The following is a 21,957-nucleotide window of genomic DNA, read 5'->3' on the forward strand; positions in this document are numbered from 1 at the left end:
GCTGCGGCCTCCGGCACAGTCATTAGAAGGCATGCATGGCTAAAGGAACAAAATTTGCCTGAACAAGTAAAGGCTAAAATATCGGATGCTCCTGTTCAGCATAATGTTTTGTTTGGATCAAAAGCTGAAGAGGTGATTAAAAAGATGGAGGATAAGGTGAAATCCATGCAAACAGTTAAAGATTTCTTACAAGTACAGCCACCTAGATTTAGCAGGAATTGGCCTTCAAAAAATTGGTCCTTTCCCACTTCAGACAGGCCTCAGAGGGGTAGATATAGACGCTCCAAAAGAAGGCCTCAAACACAAGCTTCTTATAGACCAAGACAGTGGACTGCTTCCACCCCTAGGGGAGGAGAGGACAGGTCACAAACTCAAAGGAAACAAACTCAATGACTCCCTCTGGGCTACAGGAACTTCTTGCCTGGAAGCCCCTCTTGGAGGAAAACTCTCTCTTTTTTATCAAAATTGGACTCAAATAACCCAAGACAAGTGGGTTTTGGATGTGGTTTTAAGAGGTTACAAATTCCATTTTCATACCTTGCCAAGGCCAAGCGGATGGCCAGACCTTCCAAAACATCAATGGACGGAGGCCTTAAACCAGGTGGAAGCTCTTTTGGCTATGAATGCCATAGAACTGGTTCCACTTTCAGAGATGGGAAAAGGTTTTTACTCAAGGCTCTTTCTAGTTAGTGCCAAGGAAGCAAAACTCATGGAGACCCATTCTGGATCTGTCGGTCTTGAACACCTTTCTAGAGATTCCAAAATTCAAGATACTTACTCTACAGCAGCTACTTCCAATGCTGTCCAAAGATGCATGGATGGTAACTTTGGATTTAAAGGAGGCATATTTACACATTCCCATCAGGCAGAATCGCAGAAAATACCTCAGGTTCAAGGCCGGATCGAGGCACTTTCAATTCTCTGCGCTGCCCTTTGGATTGTCTACTGTGCCCAGGGTCTTCAAATGCCTGGCTCCAGTAGTAGCTTACTGCAGACTCAAGGGAATTCAAATTTACCCTTATCTGGACGATTGTCTAATTCAGGCAGACAGCAAGGATGTCTTACTCCAGCATCTAGAATTTGTACAGAACCTCCTCAAGTTCCTGGGATTCTCTGTAAACATAAAAAAGTCAAATTTGACACCATCACAACAGATAACTTTTCTGGGTGCTCTTCTAAACACCACAACCCAGATGGCATTTCTGACATCCGAAAAACAATTACAGCTGGCTTCAACTTTCAAAACCTTGGCAACTTTAATTCAACTATCTGCAAGGAAATTCCTGCAGGCTTTGGGTTACATGGCCTCCTGCATCCTTCTCGTACCATATGCAAGACTACACATGAGGAAAATACAGTGGTACCTAAAAAGTGTATGGTGTCAGCATTGCCACAGTTTAGACATACTGATCTCTGTCCTTCCTTACCTTCAAAAGGAATTTCTTTGGTGGTCCAGGGCATGTGCTCTAAACAAAGGGAAACCCTTCCGTCTGCCTCCTGCCACTCAGGTTCTAACCACGGACGCCTCGGATTATGCTTGGGGAGCCCATTTTCAGGGCAACTGTCTGCAGGGCCTTTGGACAAAGGATCAGAAGCACCTGCATATCAATTTAAAGGAAATGTTAGCCGTTCAGAAAGCTCTATTGGCCTTCCGGAATCTTTTACAACCAGGACAACTACTAATACGGACAGACAACACCACAGTTATGTGGTACATAAACAAGCAAGGGGGATCTCATTCCTACCCCTTTGCAGACTAGCCATGGATCTATGGAACACAGCTCTAGCTTGCAATCTGGATCTTCAAGTTCAGTTTCTACCAGGGAAACAAAACTTCCTGGCAGACAGTCTGAGTAGAAACCTTTCGGATCCACACGAGTGGATGCTGGACACCAAAATATTCAGGATGATAACAGCAGTCTGGGGATGTCCTCACATAGACCTCTTTGCATCCCATCTCAATCATCAACTACAGAATTTTTACACCAGGTCTTTCCACAGAGAAGCTTGGAAAGTGGATGCCCTGTCATTCAGTTGGAGGAACCTCTCGGGATATGCCTTTCCGCCTCTTCCTCTTCTTCCACGGGTCTTATTGAAGATAAAACAGGACAAGCCCAAGATGATAATCTTGCTGGCTCCAAATTGGCCTTGGCAGTTTTGGTATCCAACTCTAAAAAACCTATGTCTGGAGCCCCCTTGGGTTTTACCTCAGTCTCCGAACCTTCTGTCCCAACATCAGGGTCAGGTTCTACACTCTCATGTCAGAACTCTCAGCCTGGCGGCCTGGTTAATCCAGGGCCTTTAATTTTTTTCTTTCCTACCCAAGCAGGTTATGGATGTCATTTTAGAAGCCAGACGTCCTAGCACTAGAAAATCTTATGCAGGAAAATGGAAAAGATTTTGTTCCTGGATGCAGGCTCAGGATTCTGATCCTCTTCTTCCTAACATTACCTTAATTTTACTTTACTTGACAGATCTCTTACATGAGGGTCTCCCTTTCTCTTCCATTAAGATACTTGCCTCTGCTATTTCTGCTCATTATAATACAGACCCTCCCATCTTTTCCCACCAGCTCATGAGACAGTTTCTCAGAGGAGCTAAGAACTTAAGACCTCCTAGATCTCCTCCCATTCCTGCTTGGGATCTCAGCTATGTTTTGGAAAAACTAACCTTGCCTCCTTTTGAGCCTGTTGCCTCTTCTTATCTTGGAAGACAGCTATCTTGTTAGCCCTAACCTCTGCCAGGAGAGTTTCAGAGTTACAAGCTCTTATGGCTGTGGAACCTTATATTATTTTTCATCAAGACAGGGTATATTTGAGGACTAATCCTACCTTCATGCCTAAGGTGGTTTCCAAAGTGGCTTTAAATCAAACTATCCACTTGCCAATCTTTTTTCCCACTCCTCAAAATAAAGGGGAAAGGATCTTACATTCCTTGGATGTACACAGACAACTACGTTTTTACCTGGACAGAGCCAAGGACATCAGAAAATCAGAACAATTGTTTGTTTCTTATGCTTCAAAACAGACCATTTCTAAATGGATTGCTCATGGAATCGGATTTTGTTATTCACACCATGGAAAGCAAATCCCAGGGAGTATACTGACTCATTCCACCAGAGCGGCTGCCACTTCTGCAGCCTTCCTCAGGGGAGTTCCTACCAAAGACATTTTGGAAGCTGCATCTTGGAGCTCAGTGCATACTTTTCTCTAAGCACTACAATCTACCTCTCTACTCTAAGTCTAGGGCAGGCTTTGCCTCTGCAGTCTTGCAGGGCCTTCTAGCTGCCCCTTCTTCTTTATGACCACCTCCCTTTCTTTCAGCTTTGGGATTCTACCCTACAGTCATGACTGCAACAGTGAAACACGATGAACATAGTACAGTTGTGTACACCTACCATAAATGTAGATGTTCGAGTGTCTTCACTGTTGCAGTCTGGGTTTCCCTCCCTCCTTTCCCCTCTTATGTTTATTTTTGTGTAGTTCCTTTTTTCACCATTCTTCTGAGGTGTATTTGCAAAGGTTATGGGACCTTTTTCATTTTGGGACTCCTGACATCTGGTTCAAGAAAAAGTGGAGAAGATGGCGTCGGCTGTCAGCTTTGTACTCCTGGCGCTCTGATGTCAGGGAGCATGGTTGAACAGCCGACGCCGGACCCAGACTTTGGGATTCTGGCCGACCGAGGGCTGCCTGCCGGCAGGGGAGAACCCTACAGTCATGACTGCAACAGTGAAGACACTCTAACATCTACATTTATGGTAAGTGTACACAACTGTACTTTCCTGATTCTCATCAATTTCTTTTCAAAAATCCTACTGCTGATCCTAAGATAATTTCTCTAGGCCCCAAGTGTGTTAAGGCTACTATTGCTAAAAACCCTGTACCTTCTGATAAGGAGTCCTGGGCCTTGGACAGGTGGGGTAAAAAAGTCTATACCTCCGCAACTCTTGCCATTAGATCTGTGAACTTTCTTTTTCACATGTTTAAGTATCAGCAGCATACTTTGGAGGCTATTAAGGCTAAACTTGGGGGTGTTCCTTCCATGTTGAAGAACAAAGACTTACAAGATTTACTAAATTCTGCCTTTCTATTTAATAAGCATTCACTACATTGTGGTTATGACACCTTGGAGGCTTCCTGCAGAGCAGCAGCCACTGGTTCCGTTATTAGAAGGCATGCTTGGCTTAGGGAGCAGCCTCTTTCTGAACCTGTTAAATCTAAATTGCTGGATGTTCCTTTGCACAAAGATGGCCTTTTTGGTAACAAGGCTGAGGAGATACTGAAGAAATTAGAGGATAAGGCGAAATCTGTGCAAGCTGTTAAAGATTTTGTTCAGGTTCAGCCTCCTCGGTTTAGTAGGCATTATCCTTCCAAGAATTGGCCTTTCTCTGATCCTGGCAAGCAGGGTCGCTCTAGGCCTAGGGGTTTCAGATCTTCCAGAGGGCAGGCGTCTGCCCCTCAAAAGGGTAAACAATGACATTCTTCTTCTTCTAAAGTGGGACGTTCTAAGCCAGCTTTCCAAAGCAAGCATTCTCAATGACTCTGGCCTTCTTGTGCCTACCTCTGTGGGCCCAGGGTTTCCTTTGGGGGGAAGGTTAGCCAGGTTTGCAGAAGTATGGTCTACCATCACATATGACAAATGGGTGCTCAGTTTAGTAAACCAAGGTTACAAGTTTTATTTTCACACCTTCCCTGTTCTACAAGGGTACCCAGACATACTCAGAACTCTCAGGGCGGAGGTAAAAAAATCAGATTTTTTCTCTGACTATGGTTGCTTATAGAGCCAGTACCTGCAGCTCAGGCAGGCTTAGATTTTTATTCAAGACTTTTTCTGGTACCCAAAAAAGAGGGCACCTGGCACTCTGTCCTGGAACTGTCTATTCTAAACACTTTTCTGGTGATTCCCAAATTCAAGATGCTCACTCTTCAACAGTTACTGCCAGTGCTGGACAAGGACACATGGCTGGTAACTTTGGATCTCTAGGAGGCTTATCTGCACAACACAATAAGGGAAAGATGCAGGCAGATGTTCGTGTTTCACTGTTGCAGTCATTACACTAGGGTTATCCTGCTGGCAGGCTACCTGCAGTCGGCCTGAATTCCAAAGTCTAGGTCCGGCGTCTGTTGCTGTCACCTCTTCCCTGATGTCATTGCGCCAGGGGTATAAAAGATGCAGCCGACACCATTTTCTTCAGTCTTTCTTGCCGTGCGGTGCCCGAAGCAAAAGCAGTTCGCAAGTGCCGGTTGGCCGACTCCTGAGATTTTTAAAAACGAATTTCAGATCCGAAGTCTTCATTAAAGCTAAGTACCCCATTGGGGAAACTTTTTTCTTGCTCCAGTCCAATGTCAGAAAAAGTTAAGAATTGTATTGCTTGTGGGAAGCAAATACCTCATAAGGATTTTCATTCTTACTGTATTCCTTGCCTAGGCCCTGATCATAACGTTGCTAGCTGTCGGTTTTGTGCTAGATTTAACCAACACACTATTAAGCGTCGGTTCGATTTTGCCTTTCATTACTTTGGCCGAAGATTCAATTATATAATGCCGTCGGAACAGCCGACGACCGGAGTTTATAAAAAGCGCAAGGAAAAAGAAAAGGACTGGCATCCAAGGTCCAAAACTGATGACGAGGCTTCTGCTAAGCCAGTCGTCGGTTCTCCGTGAGGCGCTTTCGCAGCCTCTGGCGCCCGCTACCTCAGAGCCACAGGCCGCTAACGACTCCCACGTGGAGCCAGGCTAGGCCTCTGGATACTCAAGGTATTGGACACTCGGAAACTATTCCCTCAGATGGCTCCGGAGCCGCTGAGCAGGCATCGGCTTCTGAGGTTGTTTTCAGACCTACACAGTTGTATGTAAAGCCTACTTCAGCTTCCAAAGCAAAGACGAAAGCAGTTCTAAAGACAAAGAAACAAGTACAGCATTCTCGTGGACAGACTACTATGCCTAAAAAACAGATGCTCAAAATGGCCGAAGACCTAATTACCTTGATCAGGGGTTCCCATCCCCCTCCTGACAAGAGGCCTAGGCAAGAGACAGAATATGAATCTTCAGATCAGGTTTCCATTTCCTCTGACTCCTGTTCCGACCAGGAATACTCTCTTCCTCCTTATGAGGATTCTGATGCTGAAGAATCTATCGCTTACTCTACCTCCTTTTGAACCAGCTGCCTCTGCAGATTTAAAGTTTATCTCCTGAAAGACTTCTTTTCTATTGGCTATTACTTCTGCCAGAAAGGTTTTGGAGCTGCAAGCCTTAATGGCAATAGAACCTTTCATTTTTCATACAGATCGGGTTTCTCTGAGAACCAATCCCTCCTTTATGTCTAAGGTGGTTTCCAGTCTGACACTTAACCAGTCTATTCACCTGCCTACCTTTTTCAGTAATCCCCAGAATAAAGGGGAAAGGATTCTGCACTCCTGAGATTTTACCAGACTAAACCATTTCGGAAGTCTGAGCTGTTGTTGGTTAATTTTGCTCCTGGGGCTCAGGGCAAAGCTATTTCGAAACAAACCATCTCCAAATGGATTGCTCATTGTATTCATTTTTGTTACCTGCAGCATGGGAGGTTCCCCCTCTGGGTATTAGGACCCATTCTACTACAGCAGCCTTTACTTCTGCAGCTTTTTTGAGAGGTGTGCCTACTAAGGACATTCTAGAAGCAGCTACTTGGTCTTCTGTCCATACTTTCACAAAGCATTACAATCTACCTTTGTTTTTTAAATCCATGGCTGGTTTTGCCTCTGCAGTTTTGCAAGGCCTCCTTACCAACCCTTAATCTGTGATTCTTCCCCCCCCCCCTTTTTTTTTTCCCTGGGTTTTGGGAATCAACCCATATTTTACGACTGCAACAGTGAAACATGAAGAACATAGTACAGTTATGTACACTTACCATAAATGTAGATGTTCGAGTGTATTCACTGTTGCAATCCTGGATGTTTGTGTTTCACTGTTGCAGTCATCACATTTGGGTTATCTGCTTGCAGTAGCCTTCAGTCAGCCTGATTAACAAAGTCTTGGGTCCTGCGTTGGTTGCTGTCCCTTCTTCATGACGTCAGGTCATCAGGGGTATAAAACATGCAGCCGACAACATTACATCAGTCTTTCTTACCGTGCGGTGCACGAAGCAGAAGCAGTTCGCAAGTGCTGGTTGGCCGACTCCTGAAATTTTCATTTTCAAGTTTCAGAACCGAGGTCTTCAACTAAAAAGCTAAGTACCCCGTTGGGGAAACTTTTTCTTGCTCTAAACCGATGTCAGTAAAAGTAAACAATTGCATTATTTGTGGAAAACAAGTACCGCATAAAGATTTTCATTCGTACTGTATTCCTTATCTAGGCCCTGACCACAACGTACCTCGCTGTCGGTTTTGTGCCTTATTTAAACCACGAACTATCCGTCGTCGGTAATTTACGCTTCTAAATATTTTAGTGCTCTGTTCAATTATCCCAATATGTCTTTGGTAAGCCATCAGACTACCGACATTCTGAAAAAACGCAGAGACAGAGACAGGACGCCGAGGTCCAAAGCTGCAGACGATGCTTCTCCAAGCCAGTCGCCAATTCGCTGGTACTCAGTGAGTCGCTTTCCCAGCCCCTGATACCTGCTACTTCAGATTTGCAGGCCTCTACTGAGACCCATTCGGAGTCCGGTATGCCGCAAGATGCTTCAACTGTGGAACCTGCTGATGTCTCTACCTTGGATGGGTCCGGAGCCACTGTGCAGGCACCGCCTTCTGAGGGTGTATTCAGGCCTACTGACTTGCGTATTAAACCGACATCATCTTCTTCTTCAAGGCCTAAAACTCGAACCATGCTTAGAAAACTGACGCCCAGACTGCATGGCCAGGCTTCTATGCCTAAAAACAAATGATAAGAATGGCTGAAGATCTTATTACTTTAATCAGGGGAACCCAACCTTCCCCCTCTAAGAGACCTAGGACTGAGTTTGCTTATGATACTTCTGACTAGGATTCTGAATTTTCTGTTTCCTCTGATTTACCCTTATCTGCCTATGAGGATTCTGATGCTGAGGACGGTCTTCCCTCTGCATCCCCCAGAGGATTTTTCTTTTGGTGAAACCTTGCATACCCTCAGGGAGCATTTTCGTTGGGAAAGTCAGAATTTCTCTGATTCTAAAAAGAGGCTTAGGGATTTCTTACTCCTGCCCCAGCACAGGCCTTTAGCCATACCTCCTGTACTAGACATTGTTGATGCCTTTTCGGAGTCTAGCTTGGCCCCTGACTCTTTACCTCCTGCTCCGAGAAAACCCGATAGATATTACAGGGTCCCTGACTCTCATAAGTTCCTTTCCTACTGCAGATCCTGAGACCATTTCACAGGGATCCAAGGGCTTTAAAGCTACTACTGCCAAAAACCCTACCCCATCTGATAGAGACTCCAGGGTGCTGGATAGATGGGGTAAGAAGGTATACACTTCTGCAACTTTGGCCATTTAGGGCCTTAAACTGCCACTTTCATATGTTAAAGTATCATCAAGCATATTATTGGATAGCATTCAGCTGAACAAGTTGGAAAACATACTTTGCAATGTGGTTTTAATTCACTAGAGGCATCTTGTAGGGCTGCTGTAACAGGGTCTGTACTTAAAAGGCGTGCCTGGCTTAAGGAGCAATCCTTGCCAGATCATGTTAAAGCGAAATTACTGGATGCTCCCTTAAACCAGGACTGCCTGTTTGGCAACAAGACAGAAGAAGTTCTTAAAAAGATGGAGGAAAAAGCTAAATCTATGCAAACTGTTAAAGATTTTTTTTACAAGTACAACCTCCAAGGATGTTCTTCGTGTTTCACTGTTGTAGTCATTACATTTGGGTAATCTGCTGGCAGGTTGCCCACAGTGGGCCTGAATAACAAAGTCTTGTGTCCTGCGTCGGTTGCGGTCTCCTCTTCCATGACGTCAGGTAGTCAGGGTTATAAAACATGCAGACGACGCCATTTTAATCAGTCTTTCTTGCCGTGCGGTGCCCGAAGCAGAAGCAGTTCGCAAGTGCCAGTCGGTTGACTACTGAAATTTTCGTTTTCAAGTTTCAGAACCAAGTCTTCAAACTAAAGCTAAGTACCACGTTGGGGAAACTTTTTCTTGCTCCTTACAGATGTCAGTAAAAGTTAATAATTGTATTACTTGTGGGAAGTAAATACCTCAAGGATTTTCATTTGTACTGTATTCCTTGCCTAGGCCCTGACCACAACGTGCCTTGCTGTCAGTTTTGTGCTAAATTTAACCAACACACTATTAAGTGTCGGTATATTTTTGCTTCTAAATACTTTGGTTCAAGATTTAACTATCCTGAAATGTCATTGGTTAGCAATCTGACTACCGGATTTCACAAAAAACGCAAAGAAAGACACAGACAGTCTAGTTCCAAAACCGACAACGGAGCTTCTCCTAAGCCAGTCGCCGGTTCGCCGGTACTCAGGTGCTTTCGCAGCCCCTGATGCCCACTACTTTTGAGTCGCAGGCATCTACCGAGACCCATTCAGAGTCCGGTATGCCGCGAGATTCTTCAAGTATTGAACCCGCAGATGTCTCTCCCTTGGATGGGTCCTGAGCCGCTGAGCAGGCACCGGCTTCTGAGGGTGTTTTCAGGCCTAAAGATTTGCATATTAAACTAACGCCATCATCAAAAACTAGGCCAAAACCAACTACTATGTCTAAAAAATTGATGCATGATCCACGTGCTTAGGCCCCTATGCCTAAAAAACAAATTATCAAAATGGCTAAGGATTTAATTACCTTGATCAGCGGTTCCCAACCCCCTCCTGCCAAGAGGCCTAGGCAAGGCACTGATTATGAATCTTCAGATCAGGCTTCCATTTCTTCTGATTCCCCTTCTGATCAGGAATTTTCTAAAACCCCCCCCCCCCTCCCCCTTATGAGGACTCTGATGCAGAAGAATGCAGAAGAATCCATTCTTTCTGCTTCTCCTCCTGAGGATTTTTCTTTTGAAGAGACTTTGCATACCTTAAGGGAACATTTTCACTGGGAGAGTCAGGACTTTTCAGAATCCAAAAAGAGGCTTAGGGATTTTCTTCTTCTTCCTCAGCATAGGCCTTTGGCTATACCTCCTGTTTTAGACATTGTTGATGTTTTCTCAGAATCCAACATGGCTCCTGATTCCCTGCCTCCGGCTCCTAGTAAGCCAGACTGATATTACAGGGTTCCTGACTCCCACAAGTTTCTTTTCAAAAATCCTACTGCTGACCCTGAAACTATTTCTCAGGGTCCCAAGGGTGTTAAGGCCTCTACAGCTAAAATCCTACCCCTTCTGAGAGAGGCTCCAGGCCGTTGGATAGATGGGGTAAGAAGGTTTATACATCTGCAACCCTGGCAATCAGGGCTTTAAACTGTCAATTTCATATGCTTAAATATCAACAACATGTCATGGGCTTACTGAAACAGAAAATTATGTTGATTTCTGATTGTGTGGAAAATAGAGTTACAGGATTTATTGCATTCAGCTGAACAAGTTGGAAGGCATACTTTGCAATGTGGTTTTGATTCCTTGGAGGCCTCTTGCAGGGCCGCTGTAACCGGATCTGTGATAAGAAGGCATGCTTGGCTCAAGGAGTAAAATCTGCCTGATCATGTTAAAGCTAAATTGTTGGATGGTCCTTTACAGCAGGAAAGTCTGTTTGGTAATAAGGCAGAAGAAGTTTTAAAAAAGATGGAAGACCAAGTTGAATCTATGCAAACTGTAAAAGATTTCATGCAAGTGCAGCCACCCAGGTTCAGTAGGTAATAAGGCAGAAGAAGTTTTAAAAAAAATGGAAGACAAAGTTAAATCTATGCAAACTGTAAAAGATTTCTTACAAGTGCAGCCATCCAGTTTCAGTAGGCACTGGCCTACTAAGAATTGGTCCTTTCCAGTACCCAACAGAGCCTCTCAGGGCAAACCCAGACACTGCAAAGGCTGCAGGTTTCAGTCACAAGGATCTTGCAGGACAAAGGAATGGGATGCCTCCACCTCCAAATCAGGAAGTAGCAAAGCACCACCCTACGTTAAACAGTCTCAATGACTTTCCTCTGCCATTTCGAAGCCCTTATCTTTTGGTAGCCCCTTTGGGGGGAAAACTAGCACTTCATGCTCAAAATTGGCATCTAATTACCCAGGACAAGTGGGTCTTAAATATAGTATCCCAGGGGTACAGATTTAATTTCCACACGTTGCCAATTCCAAACGGATGGCCAGACTTGCCCCCCAAATCAGTGGGCAGAGGCGCAGAAACAAGTCATGTCTCTCATGGATATGGGAGCTATTCAACCAGTGCCAGAAAAGGAAAAAGGACGAGGTTTTTATTCAAGGCTTTTCCTGGTAGCCAGAAAAGACAAATCATGGCGTCCAGTTCTGAACTTACCCATTCTAAATACTTTCCTGGATTTTCCAAAATTCAATATGCTGACTCTACAACAGCTACTGCCTATGCTAGGCAAGAATGCCTGGTTGGTAACACTAGACTTAAAATAGGTTTACCTGCATATCTCAATCAGGGAATCTTGCAGAAGATAGCTCCACTTCAAAGCAGGCTATTTGCATTACCAGTTCTCTGCACTGCCCTTTGGCTTATCTACTACGCCCAGGGTCTTCACAAAGTGCGTGGCACCAGTAATTGCATTTTGCAGATAAACATTCAAATTTATCCTTATCTGGACGATTGTCTAATTCAGGCAGAGAATGAGGACACTCTTCTACAACAGCTGGCGTTTGTAAAAAGGCTTCTAACATGCATAAGGGTACACCATAAACGAAAAGAAATCACAACTGGTACCCTCTCAAATAATTACATTCCTGGGTGCAAGCTTGAATACAACTGCCCAGATGGCTTACCTCACGGCAGACGAACAAATTCAATTGATAACATACTTCAAACAAGTGGCCACAAAAACCCAGCTATCTGCAAGACAAATTCTGCAGACTTTGGGGTTCATGGCATCCTGCATTCTACTAATTCCATATGCAAGACTGCATATGAGGAAACTTCAATGGTACCTAAAAAGCTTATGGAGTCAACATTGATACAGCCTGGGAAACTATGATTCCTCTCATTCCTTGCCTGCAACAGGAATTCTTTTGGTGAGCTGAGGCCTGTCACCAAAACAAGGGACCTTCATTCATTCTACCCCCTGCCACCCAAACCCTGACTACAGACTCATCAGACTATGCTTGGGGGGGGGGGGGCATCTGGCAGGGAGATGCATTCATTGTGAATGGAGCCCAAATCAAATGCACCTACATATCAACCAGAAAGAAATGCTAGCTGTACAGAATGCTCTGACAGCCTTCAAGAACTGCCTTCATTCAGGACAACTACTGATAAAGACGGACAACACCACAGTTATGTGGTACATGAACAAGCAGGGGGGTACCCACTCCTACACCTTTTGCAGACTAGCCATGGGCTTGTGGAACACAGCCTTGACTTACCAAATACATCTACAAGCTCAGTTCCTGCCAGGAAAGCAAAATACTCTGGCAGACGACCTAAGCAGAAATCTTATGGACCCACACGAATGGATCCACAAATCTTCAGCATGTTGACACGAAAATGGGGTAGCCCAGACATAGAGCTATTTGCCTCTCCCCAAAACTACCAGTTGGACAAATTCTGCACAAGAACTCATCACAAAAAAGTTTGGAAAGTGGATGCTCTATCCTTCAGCTGGAAAAAAAACCATCAGTCTGTGCCTTTCCTCCTCTGCCTCTGCTCTCCAAGGTTTTACTAAAAGTCAGACAGGAAAAACCAAACCTGATTCTGATTGCTCCAGACTGGCCTCGCCAACACTGGTACCCGCTTCTAAGGAATATGTCGCACCTTCCTCCGTGGTACTTGCCTCAGACACCTCCTCTATTGTCTCAGCAGAACTATCAAATTCTGCACACTCTGCTCCAAACTTTGAATCTTGCATCATGGCTAATCGGCTAATTTCAACAATCACATCTCTCAGTAATCCTGTAATGGATGTCATTTTGGAGGCTAGAAGGTCTAGTACTAGAAAATCTTATGCTGATAAATGGAAGATATTCTGTGCCTGGAACCAAGCAGAAGGAATAAATACAGCAAGGCCCAATATTCCTCAGATTTTGCAATATTTAACTGAGATGCTTCACAAGGGCCTATCTTTTTCTTTTATAAAAATCCATGCCTCTGCCATCTCGGCTCATTACAACACAGAGCCCTCCCCTCTTTTCTCATCCACTGCTAAAGCAGTACCTCAGAGGGGGGCAAAAATTTGAGACCTCCCAGGAGAGCATTGACTCCTGCATGGGACCTCCATTTTGTGCTGGAAACACTCACCCTACCTCCTTTTGAACCAGCTGTTACTGCAGACATAAAATTTCTTTCTTGGAAGACTGCCTTTCTTTTAGCAGTCACTTCAGCTAGAAGGATTTCAGAACTACAGGCTCTCCTGGCAGTGGAACCTTTCATTATCTTTTATCCGGACAGGGTGGCCCTCGGGACCAATGCTTCTTTTATTTCTAAGGTGATATCCAGTGTGGCTCTTAACCTGACCATTTATCTGCCAACTTTTTTCCCAAATCCACAGAACAAGGGGGAGCGGATTCTGCATTCATTGGATGTACACAGACAACTAATATTCTACTTAAACAGGACACAATCTCTAAGAAAGTCTGAGCAAACTACTGGTGGCATTTGCTGCAGGGACAGAGGGGAAGGCTATATCAATGCAGACTATTTCAAAATGGATAAGTCATTGTATTCGTTTCTTTTACATGCACCCTGGTAAACCAGTCCCCAAGGGGATCGGATCCCATTCCACCAGGGCTGCCTCTACTTCTGCAGCCTTTCTCAGAGGGGTTCCTACCAGAGACATTCTAGAAGCTGCTACTTGGAGCTCAGTTCATACGTTCACAAAACATTACCATTTACCTCTCTTCTAAATCCAGGGCAGGCTTTGCACTACTGTCCTGCAGGGCCTTTATAGCTGCTCCTAATGCTGTATAATTCCATCCTCCCATCCTTAGCTTTGGGATTCTACCCAAATGTAATGACTGTAACAGTGAAACACGAAGAACATAGTACAGTTGTGTACACTTGCCATAAATGTAGATGTTCGAGTGTATTCACTGTTGCAGTCCGGGTTACCCACCTGCCAGCCCCCTTTCTTCTCTGTTATTATACCTCTTCTTTCCTTCACTATGCTCAAAAGCCTTTGTGGTGTATTTGCTTTTAGTTGGAGGTAAATTTTGTGTTCTAAAATACATGCGCATATATATATATATATATATATAAAATTTTTTTTTTTTTTTTTAAATGGCGGCAGCTGCATGTTTTATACCCCTGACGACCTGACGTCATGGAAGAGGAGACAGCAACCGACGCAGGACCCAAGACTTTGTTATTCAGGCCGACTGAGGGCAACCTGCCAGCAGATTACTCAAATGTAATGACTGCAACAGTGAATACACTCGAACATCTACATTTATGGTGAGTGTACACAACTGTACTTTTCTTGACTCTTCCAGACCTTTTCAGTCCAAACCCAGATCCAGCAGAGCTCCCAGGCTTCATTCCCAGGGTACGCACAGGACTAAGCAGTGGGGGGGGGCCTCCACGTCCAAATCTGGGGGTAGTAAAACTCTCCCCTATGGTAAACTGTCTCAATGACTTCTTTTTAAAACTGCCAAGCCCTTCTCAACTGTCTGCCCCTTTGGGGGGAAAGATTGCTCTTCATGCAAAGAACTGGGAACTCATTACCCAGGACAAATGGGTTTTAAATTGTGTCGCAGAGATACAGATTTCACTTCCACACATTACCAACACCAAGCGGGTGGCCAGATCTACCTCCAAATCAGTGGGCAGAGGCCCAAAAGCAAGTACTTTCTCTCTTAAGCATGGGGGCTATTCAGTTGGTTCCAGAAGAGGAAAAGGGGCAAGGTTTCTACTTGTGACTTTTCCTGGTACCCAGAAAAGACAATTCATGACATCCTATCCTGGACCGGTCTACTCTAAACACCTTTTTGGTGATTTCAAAATTCAAGATGCTGACTCTTCACCAGTTGCTCCCTATGCTAGGCAAAGACGCCTGGTTGGCAACACTAGATTTAAAGGAAGCATACCTGCACTTCCCAGTCAGGGAATCTTGCAGAAGATACCTACGCTTCAAAGCAGGCTACATGCACTGTCAGTTCTCTGCACTGCCCTTTGGCTTATCTACTGCGCCCAGGGAATTCACAGAGTGCCTAGCTCCAGTCATTGCATTTTGCAGGCAAAGAAATATTCAGATATACCCATACCTGAACGATTGTCTAATTCAGGCAGAAAGCCAGGACATACTTTTGAATCGTCCGGCTTTTGTACAAAGGGTGCTAACCTGTGTGGGGTACACCATAAATTCAAAGAAATCACACCTAGTACCCTGTCAACAAATTATATTCCTGGGAGCAAGCTTGAATACAACTTCCCAGATGGCTTTCCTTACACCAGAGAAACAAATTCATTTGACAACCTACTTCAAGTGGCCACAAAAACCCTGCTTATCTGCAAGGCAAATACTACAAGCCTTGGGGTTCATGGCCTCCTGCATTCTTCTAATTCCATATGCAAGACTGCATATAAGGAAACTACAATGGTATCTAAGAAGCCTATGGTGTCAACATTCTCAGGATCTAGAAGCAATGATTCCTATCATACCTTGCCTACACCTAGAGTTCCTTTGGTAGACAGAGGCCTGCCACCAAAACAAGGGATTACCATTCACACTACCCCCTGCCGCCCAAACCCTAACAACAGACGCAATATACTATGTATGGGGGGCTCACCTGGCAGGGAAGTGCATTCAGGGCAAATGGAACCCAAGTCAAATGCACCTGCATATCAATCAAAAAGAAATGTTAGCTGTACAGAATGCTCTGACAGCCTTCAAGGACCACATTCTTCCAGGACAATTAATGGTAAAGATGGGCAACACCACTGTTATGTGGTACATAAACAAGCAGGGGGGTACACATTCTTACCCCCTCTGCAGACTAGCCGTGGCATTGTGGAACACAGCACTGAGCTACAAAGTGCATCAACAAGCTCAATTCCTGCCAGGAAAACTAAATACACTGGCAGACGAACTAAGCAGAAACCTCATGGACCCACGCGAGTGGAAACTGGAGCCAAGGATTTTCAACATGTTGACAAGCAAATGGGGGAGCCCAGATATAGACCTGTTTGCCTCCCCCCAGAGCTATCAATTGGACAAATTTTGCACAAGGACTCCCCACAAACAAATTTGGAAAGTGGATGCTCTGTCCTTCAGCTGGAAAAACCTATCAGTTTATGCCTTTCCTCCTCTGCCTCTGCTCTCCAAAGTACTACTAAAGATCAAACAAGACAAACCAAAGACGATTTTGATTGCACCAGACTGGCCACACCAACACTGGGTAACCCCCTCTTGCGTAGTGTGTCACTGTTGGCCCCATGGCACCTGCCTCAGACTCCTACCCTATTGTCTCAGCAGGAGAACCAGATTCTACACCCTCAGTTTCAAACACTGAACCTAGCAGCCTGGCTAATTACCTAATCTCTCCTTTACCATCCCTCAGTAAACCAGTGATGGATATCATTTTAGAAGCAAGGAGGTCTAGTACTAGAAAATCTTATGCTGAAAAATGGAAAAGATTCTGTGTCTGGAACCAATCTCAAGGGATGAGCACAGCAGTGCCCAATTTACCTCAGATTTTACAATACTTAACTGAGATGCTTCACAAGGGCCTGTCCTTCTCCATCAAAATTCACGACTTAACCATTTCAGCTGATTATAACACAGAATCTCCCCTCTTCTCTCATCCACTGCTCAAGCAGTTCCTCAGAGGGGCCAAAAACTTACGACCACCCAGGAGATCTCCAACTCCAGCCTGGGACTTTAACTTTGTATTGGAGAAACTCACTCTTCCTCCTTTTGAGCCAGCTGCTACTGCAGACTTAAAATTCCTTTCTTGGAAAACAGCTTTCCTTTTAGCAATCACTTCTGCAAGAAGGGTATCTGAATTACAGGCCCTTATGGCAGTGGAGCCTTTCGTCATCTTTCATGCGGACAGGGTGTCCCTCAGGACCAATCCTTCCTTCGTGCCCAAGTTGGTATCCAGTGTGGCCCTTAATCAGTCCATTCATTTTCCAACTTTCTTTCCTAATCCACAGAACAAAGGGGAACAGACACTGCACTTATTAGATATGCACAGACAACTTAGATTCTACTTGGACAGGACTAAACCCCAAAGGAAATCTGAACTGCTGGTGGCATTTGCTGCAGGGGCAGAGGGGAAGGCTATTTCAAAGTAAACCGTTTCCAAATGGATAGGCCATTGCATTCATTTCTGCTACAAGCACCATGGAAAATCTATCCCACAAGGGATCAGACCCCACTCAACCAGGGCTGCATCTACCTCTACAGCCTTTCTCAGAGGCGTCCCTACCAGGGACATCCTAGAAGCTGCTACCTGGAGTTCTATACATACTTTCACCAAGCATTACCATCTGCCAATTTTCTCTAAATCCAGAGCTGGCTTTGCCACTGCAATCTTGCAGGGCCTTATAGCTGGTCCTAATGCTATCTGAATTCCTCCTCCCATCCTTAGCTTTGGGAAGCTACCCAAATGTGATGACTGTAACAGTGAAACACTAAGAACATAAGTACAGTTGTGTACTCTTGCCATAAATGTAGATGTTCAAGTGTATTCACTGTTGCAGTCCTGGTTACCCTCCCTCCAGCCCCCTTACCTTTTTTGGCTATACCTCTACTCTCCTTTACTATGCTCAAAAGCTTTTTGGTGTATTTGCTTTTTTGTTGGAGGTATAACCTTGTATATTTATAAATTTTATGGCTTCCCATTAGGGGGGCACGTGACATCTGGGGCAAGAAAAACTGATGTATTGGTGTCGGCTGCATGTTTTACACCCCTGACGACCTGTCGTCATGGAAGAAGGGACAGCAACCGATGCAGTACCCAAGACTTTATCAGGCCGATTGAGGGGTACTGCAAGCAGATAGCCCAAATGTGATGACTGCAACAGTGAATACACTCTAACATCTACATTTATGGTAAGTGTACGCAACTGTACTTTTCCCACCCTCCATTTTTTCCTAAGGCACAGACTACATATTTAATTGTTTGGATGGCATGTTTCTAGGGTGTTTCCTTCCTAGGTTAGTCTTCTACTGGAGGCTCCTGACAGTTAAGGCAAGAAAAACTGAGGAAATGGCGTCAGCTGCCTCCCTTTATACCTGACGTTCTGACATCAGTTTTACAGCCGACGTCATATACATAGACTCTGGTATTTGTGCCGACTGAGGGCTACCGGGAGCCAGATAACTCATATGTTAGGACTGCAACAATGAATACACTCTAACATCTACATTTATGGTAAGTGTACATAACTGTACTTTCTCTGGAATAGAAGACCACTACAAACTAAGCAATGTGATTCATTGTCTTCCTTCAAATGGAAGATGCATGGTTTGATGGGTGCTTACAATTTCACCCTTGGCTTGACCGGCATAACCCTCCTTGAAAAATGAAGTATGGTCTGAGGGTGGGTACTAGTAAGACGCAAGTGGTACGAAGACATAGTCTCGTCGTAGCTGCAATATTCAGTTCATTACATGGTATCTGTCTGCTACTGAGTAAATTGATTGTGCTCATCCACTTACATTATTATCAACTGGTTTATAAAATCACTTCATGCTTTAGAACAGAGTTATTTTGTTTCAGAATTGCAGATAATTTACCAGTTGCAACAAGATTGGAAGTTTTCTCGGGTGCTGAAGAGGATGATAAAAAGAAGCCAAAAGAATATCAGTTTGAACATGGATACCGTTTGGGATACACGAATAATCAGAAGGTAAGAGTAATCTAGATATCACCTCTGAGGCTTTCATCAGTGTCACACTTTTGAAAACTGTAATGTATTAACCTGTACGATGTGAAAAATGTGCTGGCAGCAAGTCAGTGCACGTTCATAATGGCATATTCTACTGGCACATCCAGATGTTCATCGTGTTTCACTGTTGCAGTTATTACAATTGGGTTATCCTGCTGGCAGGCTACCCGCAGTCGGCCTGAGTTCCAAAGTCTAGGTCCGGCTTCGATTGCTGTCGCCTCCTCCTCCCTGACGTTAGTGCACCAGGGGTATAAAAGATGCACCAAACGCCATTTTCTTCAGTCTTTCTTGCCGCGCGGTGCCCGAAGCAAAAGCAGTTTGCAAGTGCCGGTCGGCAGACTCCTGAGATTTTCAAATTCGAATTTCAGATCCAAAGTCTTCATTAAAGCGAAGTACCCCATTGGGGAAACTTTTTTCTTGCTCCAGACCGATGTCAGAAAAAGATGTTGTGTCTTTCGGCTTATCCCGATTAGGGGTCGCCACAGCGGAACTCCGGTCCTCTAATGTTTGGTAGTGGATTTTTACGTGCCGAGTTACCAGCCCTGACGCACAACCTTCAACGAAGGCACGCCCATTCACGCATGCCTCCAGACAGAAGACGCTCTTGCTGAGAATCGAATGGGACAACATCTTGCTGTGAGGCGACAACGCTACCACAGCACCACTACCGCGGATGACGTCAGAAAAAGTTAATAATTATATTTCTTGTGGGAGGCAAATGCCTCATAAGGATGTTCATTCGTACTGTATTCCTTGCCTAGGCCCTGACCATGACGTTGCTAGTTGTCGGTTTTGTGCTAGATTTAACCAATGCACTAAGCGTCGGTACGATTTTGCATTTCATTATTTTGGCAGAAGATTTAACTATGAACCAAAACAAATGTATCTAAGGTGGCGGACTTCTAAATAGAAGATTTAACTATATAATGCCATCGGAGCAACTGACTACCGGAGTTTATAAAAAGCGCAAAGAAAAGGACAGGCACCCGAGGTCCAAAACCAACGACGAGGCTTCCGCTAGGCCTGTCGCCGGTTCTCAGTGAAGCGCTTTCACAGCCCCCTGACGCCCACTACCTCAGAGCCACAGGCCGCTTCCAACTCCCACGTGGAGCCGAATAGGCCGCTGGAAACTGAAGGTATTGGACACTCGGAAACTATTCCCTCAGATGGGTCTGGAGCCGCTGAGCAGGCATTGACTTCTGAGGGTGTTTTCAGGCCTACACAGTTGTATGTAAAACCATCTTCAGCTTCAAAGGCAAAGTCTAAAGCAGCTCTAAAGACAAAGAAACAAGTACAGCATTCTCCTGGACAGACCTCCATGCCTAAAAAACAGATGTTTAAAATGGCCGAAGACCTAATTACTTTGATCAGGGGTTCCCATCCCTCTCCTGATAAGAGGCCTAGGCAAGAGATAGAATATGCATCTTCAGACCAGGTTTCCATTTCCTCTGATTCCTCTTCTGACCAGGAATATTCTCTTCCTCCCTATGAGGATTCTGATGCTGAAGAATCTATTCCTTCAGCCTCCCCTCCTGAGGATTATTCTCTTGGGGAAACCCTGCATACTATGAGAGAGCATTTCCACTGGGAGAGCCAAGATTACTCAGAATCCAGGAAAAGGTTCAGAGACTTCCTTTTATTGCCTCAGCACATGCCCCTTGCTATTCCTCCTGTTTTAGACATTGTAGATGATGTATTTTCAGAGTCCGGACCGTTTCCTGACTCTCTGCCACCAGCTCCTGTTGCCAGACAGATACTACAGGGTTCCTGATTCACATAAATTTCTTTATAAAAACCCTGCTGCAGACCCAGAAACAATCTCTCAGGGTCCCAAAGGGGTCAAGGCATCTTACTGCAAGAAACCCTATACCCTCTGTTAGGGATTCAAGGGCCCTGGTCAGATTGGGGAAAAAGATTTATACTTCTGCTACCTTGGCTGTAAGAGCTTTAAATTGTCAATTTCATATGCTTAAATATCAGCAATGTCTAATGTCACTGCTTAAACAAAAAATTTTGACATTCAGAATGTTCAGAAAACAAAAAAAATGCAGGATTTATTGCATGCAGCTGAACAAGTAGGAAAGCATACTTTGCAGTGTGGTTTTGATTCTCTAGAGGCCTCTTGTAGGGCTGCTGTTACAGGTTCTGTCATTAGGAGACATACTTGGTTAAAAGAACAGAATCTGCCCGATCATGTTAAAGCAAAATTGTTAGATGCTCCATTACAAAATGATACCTTGTTTGGTGTTAAAGCAGAAGAGGTTTTGAAGAAAATGGAGGACAAAGCGAAATCTATGCAAACAGTCAAGGATTTCTTACAGGTACAGCCTCCCAGATTTAGCAGGAACTGGCCTGCAAAGAATTGGTCCTTTCCAGTGTCAGACAGGCCACAAAGAGGTAGATACAGACACCCCAGAGGCAGATCACAGCCCCAAGGCTCATACAGGCCTAAACAATGGGGTGCTTCAACCTCCAAAAGTGGAGAAGAAAAATCACAGCCATACAGAAAACAGTCTCAGTGACTTTCCCCTGCCAGCACCAAACACTTATCTTCTGGCAGCTCCTTTGGGGGGAAAACTAGCACTTTTTGCTTAAAATTGGCATATGATCACCCAGGACAAATGGGTCTTAAATATCGTATCCCAGGGCTACAGTTTCCATTTTCACACCCTGCCAAGGCCAAACGGTATGCCAGACCTGCCACACAATCAATGGGCAGAGGCACAAAAACAAGTTTCATCCCTCATGGACATGAGGGCCATTCAGCAAGTACCACAGCAAGAGCAGGGACAAGGATTTTACTCGAGGCTATTCTTGGTGCCCAGAAAGGACAAAACCTGGAGAACCAATACTTGACCTGTCTATCCTGAACACATTCCTGGACATTCCAAAATTCAAAATGTTAACTCTGCAGCAGCTTCTGCCTATGCTGGGCAAAAAGGCTTGGCTTGTGACTTTAGACCTAAAAGAGGCATACCTGCATGTCCCAATCAGACAATCATGCAGAGAAGATACCTCAGATTTTTAGCTCGCTCAATGCATTACCAATTCTCTTTGG

The 21,957-nt window shown here is 44.6% G+C and overlaps 1 protein-coding gene across 1 annotated transcript in view; it reads left to right on the forward strand.

Moving 5' to 3' along the window:
* Positions 1–21,957, forward strand: part of TM9SF4 (transmembrane 9 superfamily member 4) — a gene marked incomplete in the record, with an annotated part of 2,004,758 nt that overhangs the window by 518,638 nt on the left and 1,464,163 nt on the right. Inside the window, 1 exon segment of the mRNA XM_044090345.1 lies at positions 18,731–18,860. Coding sequence (XP_043946280.1) covers positions 18,731–18,860 — 130 coding nt within the window.

Source organism: Protopterus annectens, chromosome 12.part0 (assembly GCF_019279795.1).
Source record: "Protopterus annectens isolate FY-2018-M chromosome 12.part0, PAN1.0, whole genome shotgun sequence".
Classification (NCBI taxonomy): domain Eukaryota; kingdom Metazoa; phylum Chordata; order Ceratodontiformes; family Protopteridae; genus Protopterus; species Protopterus annectens.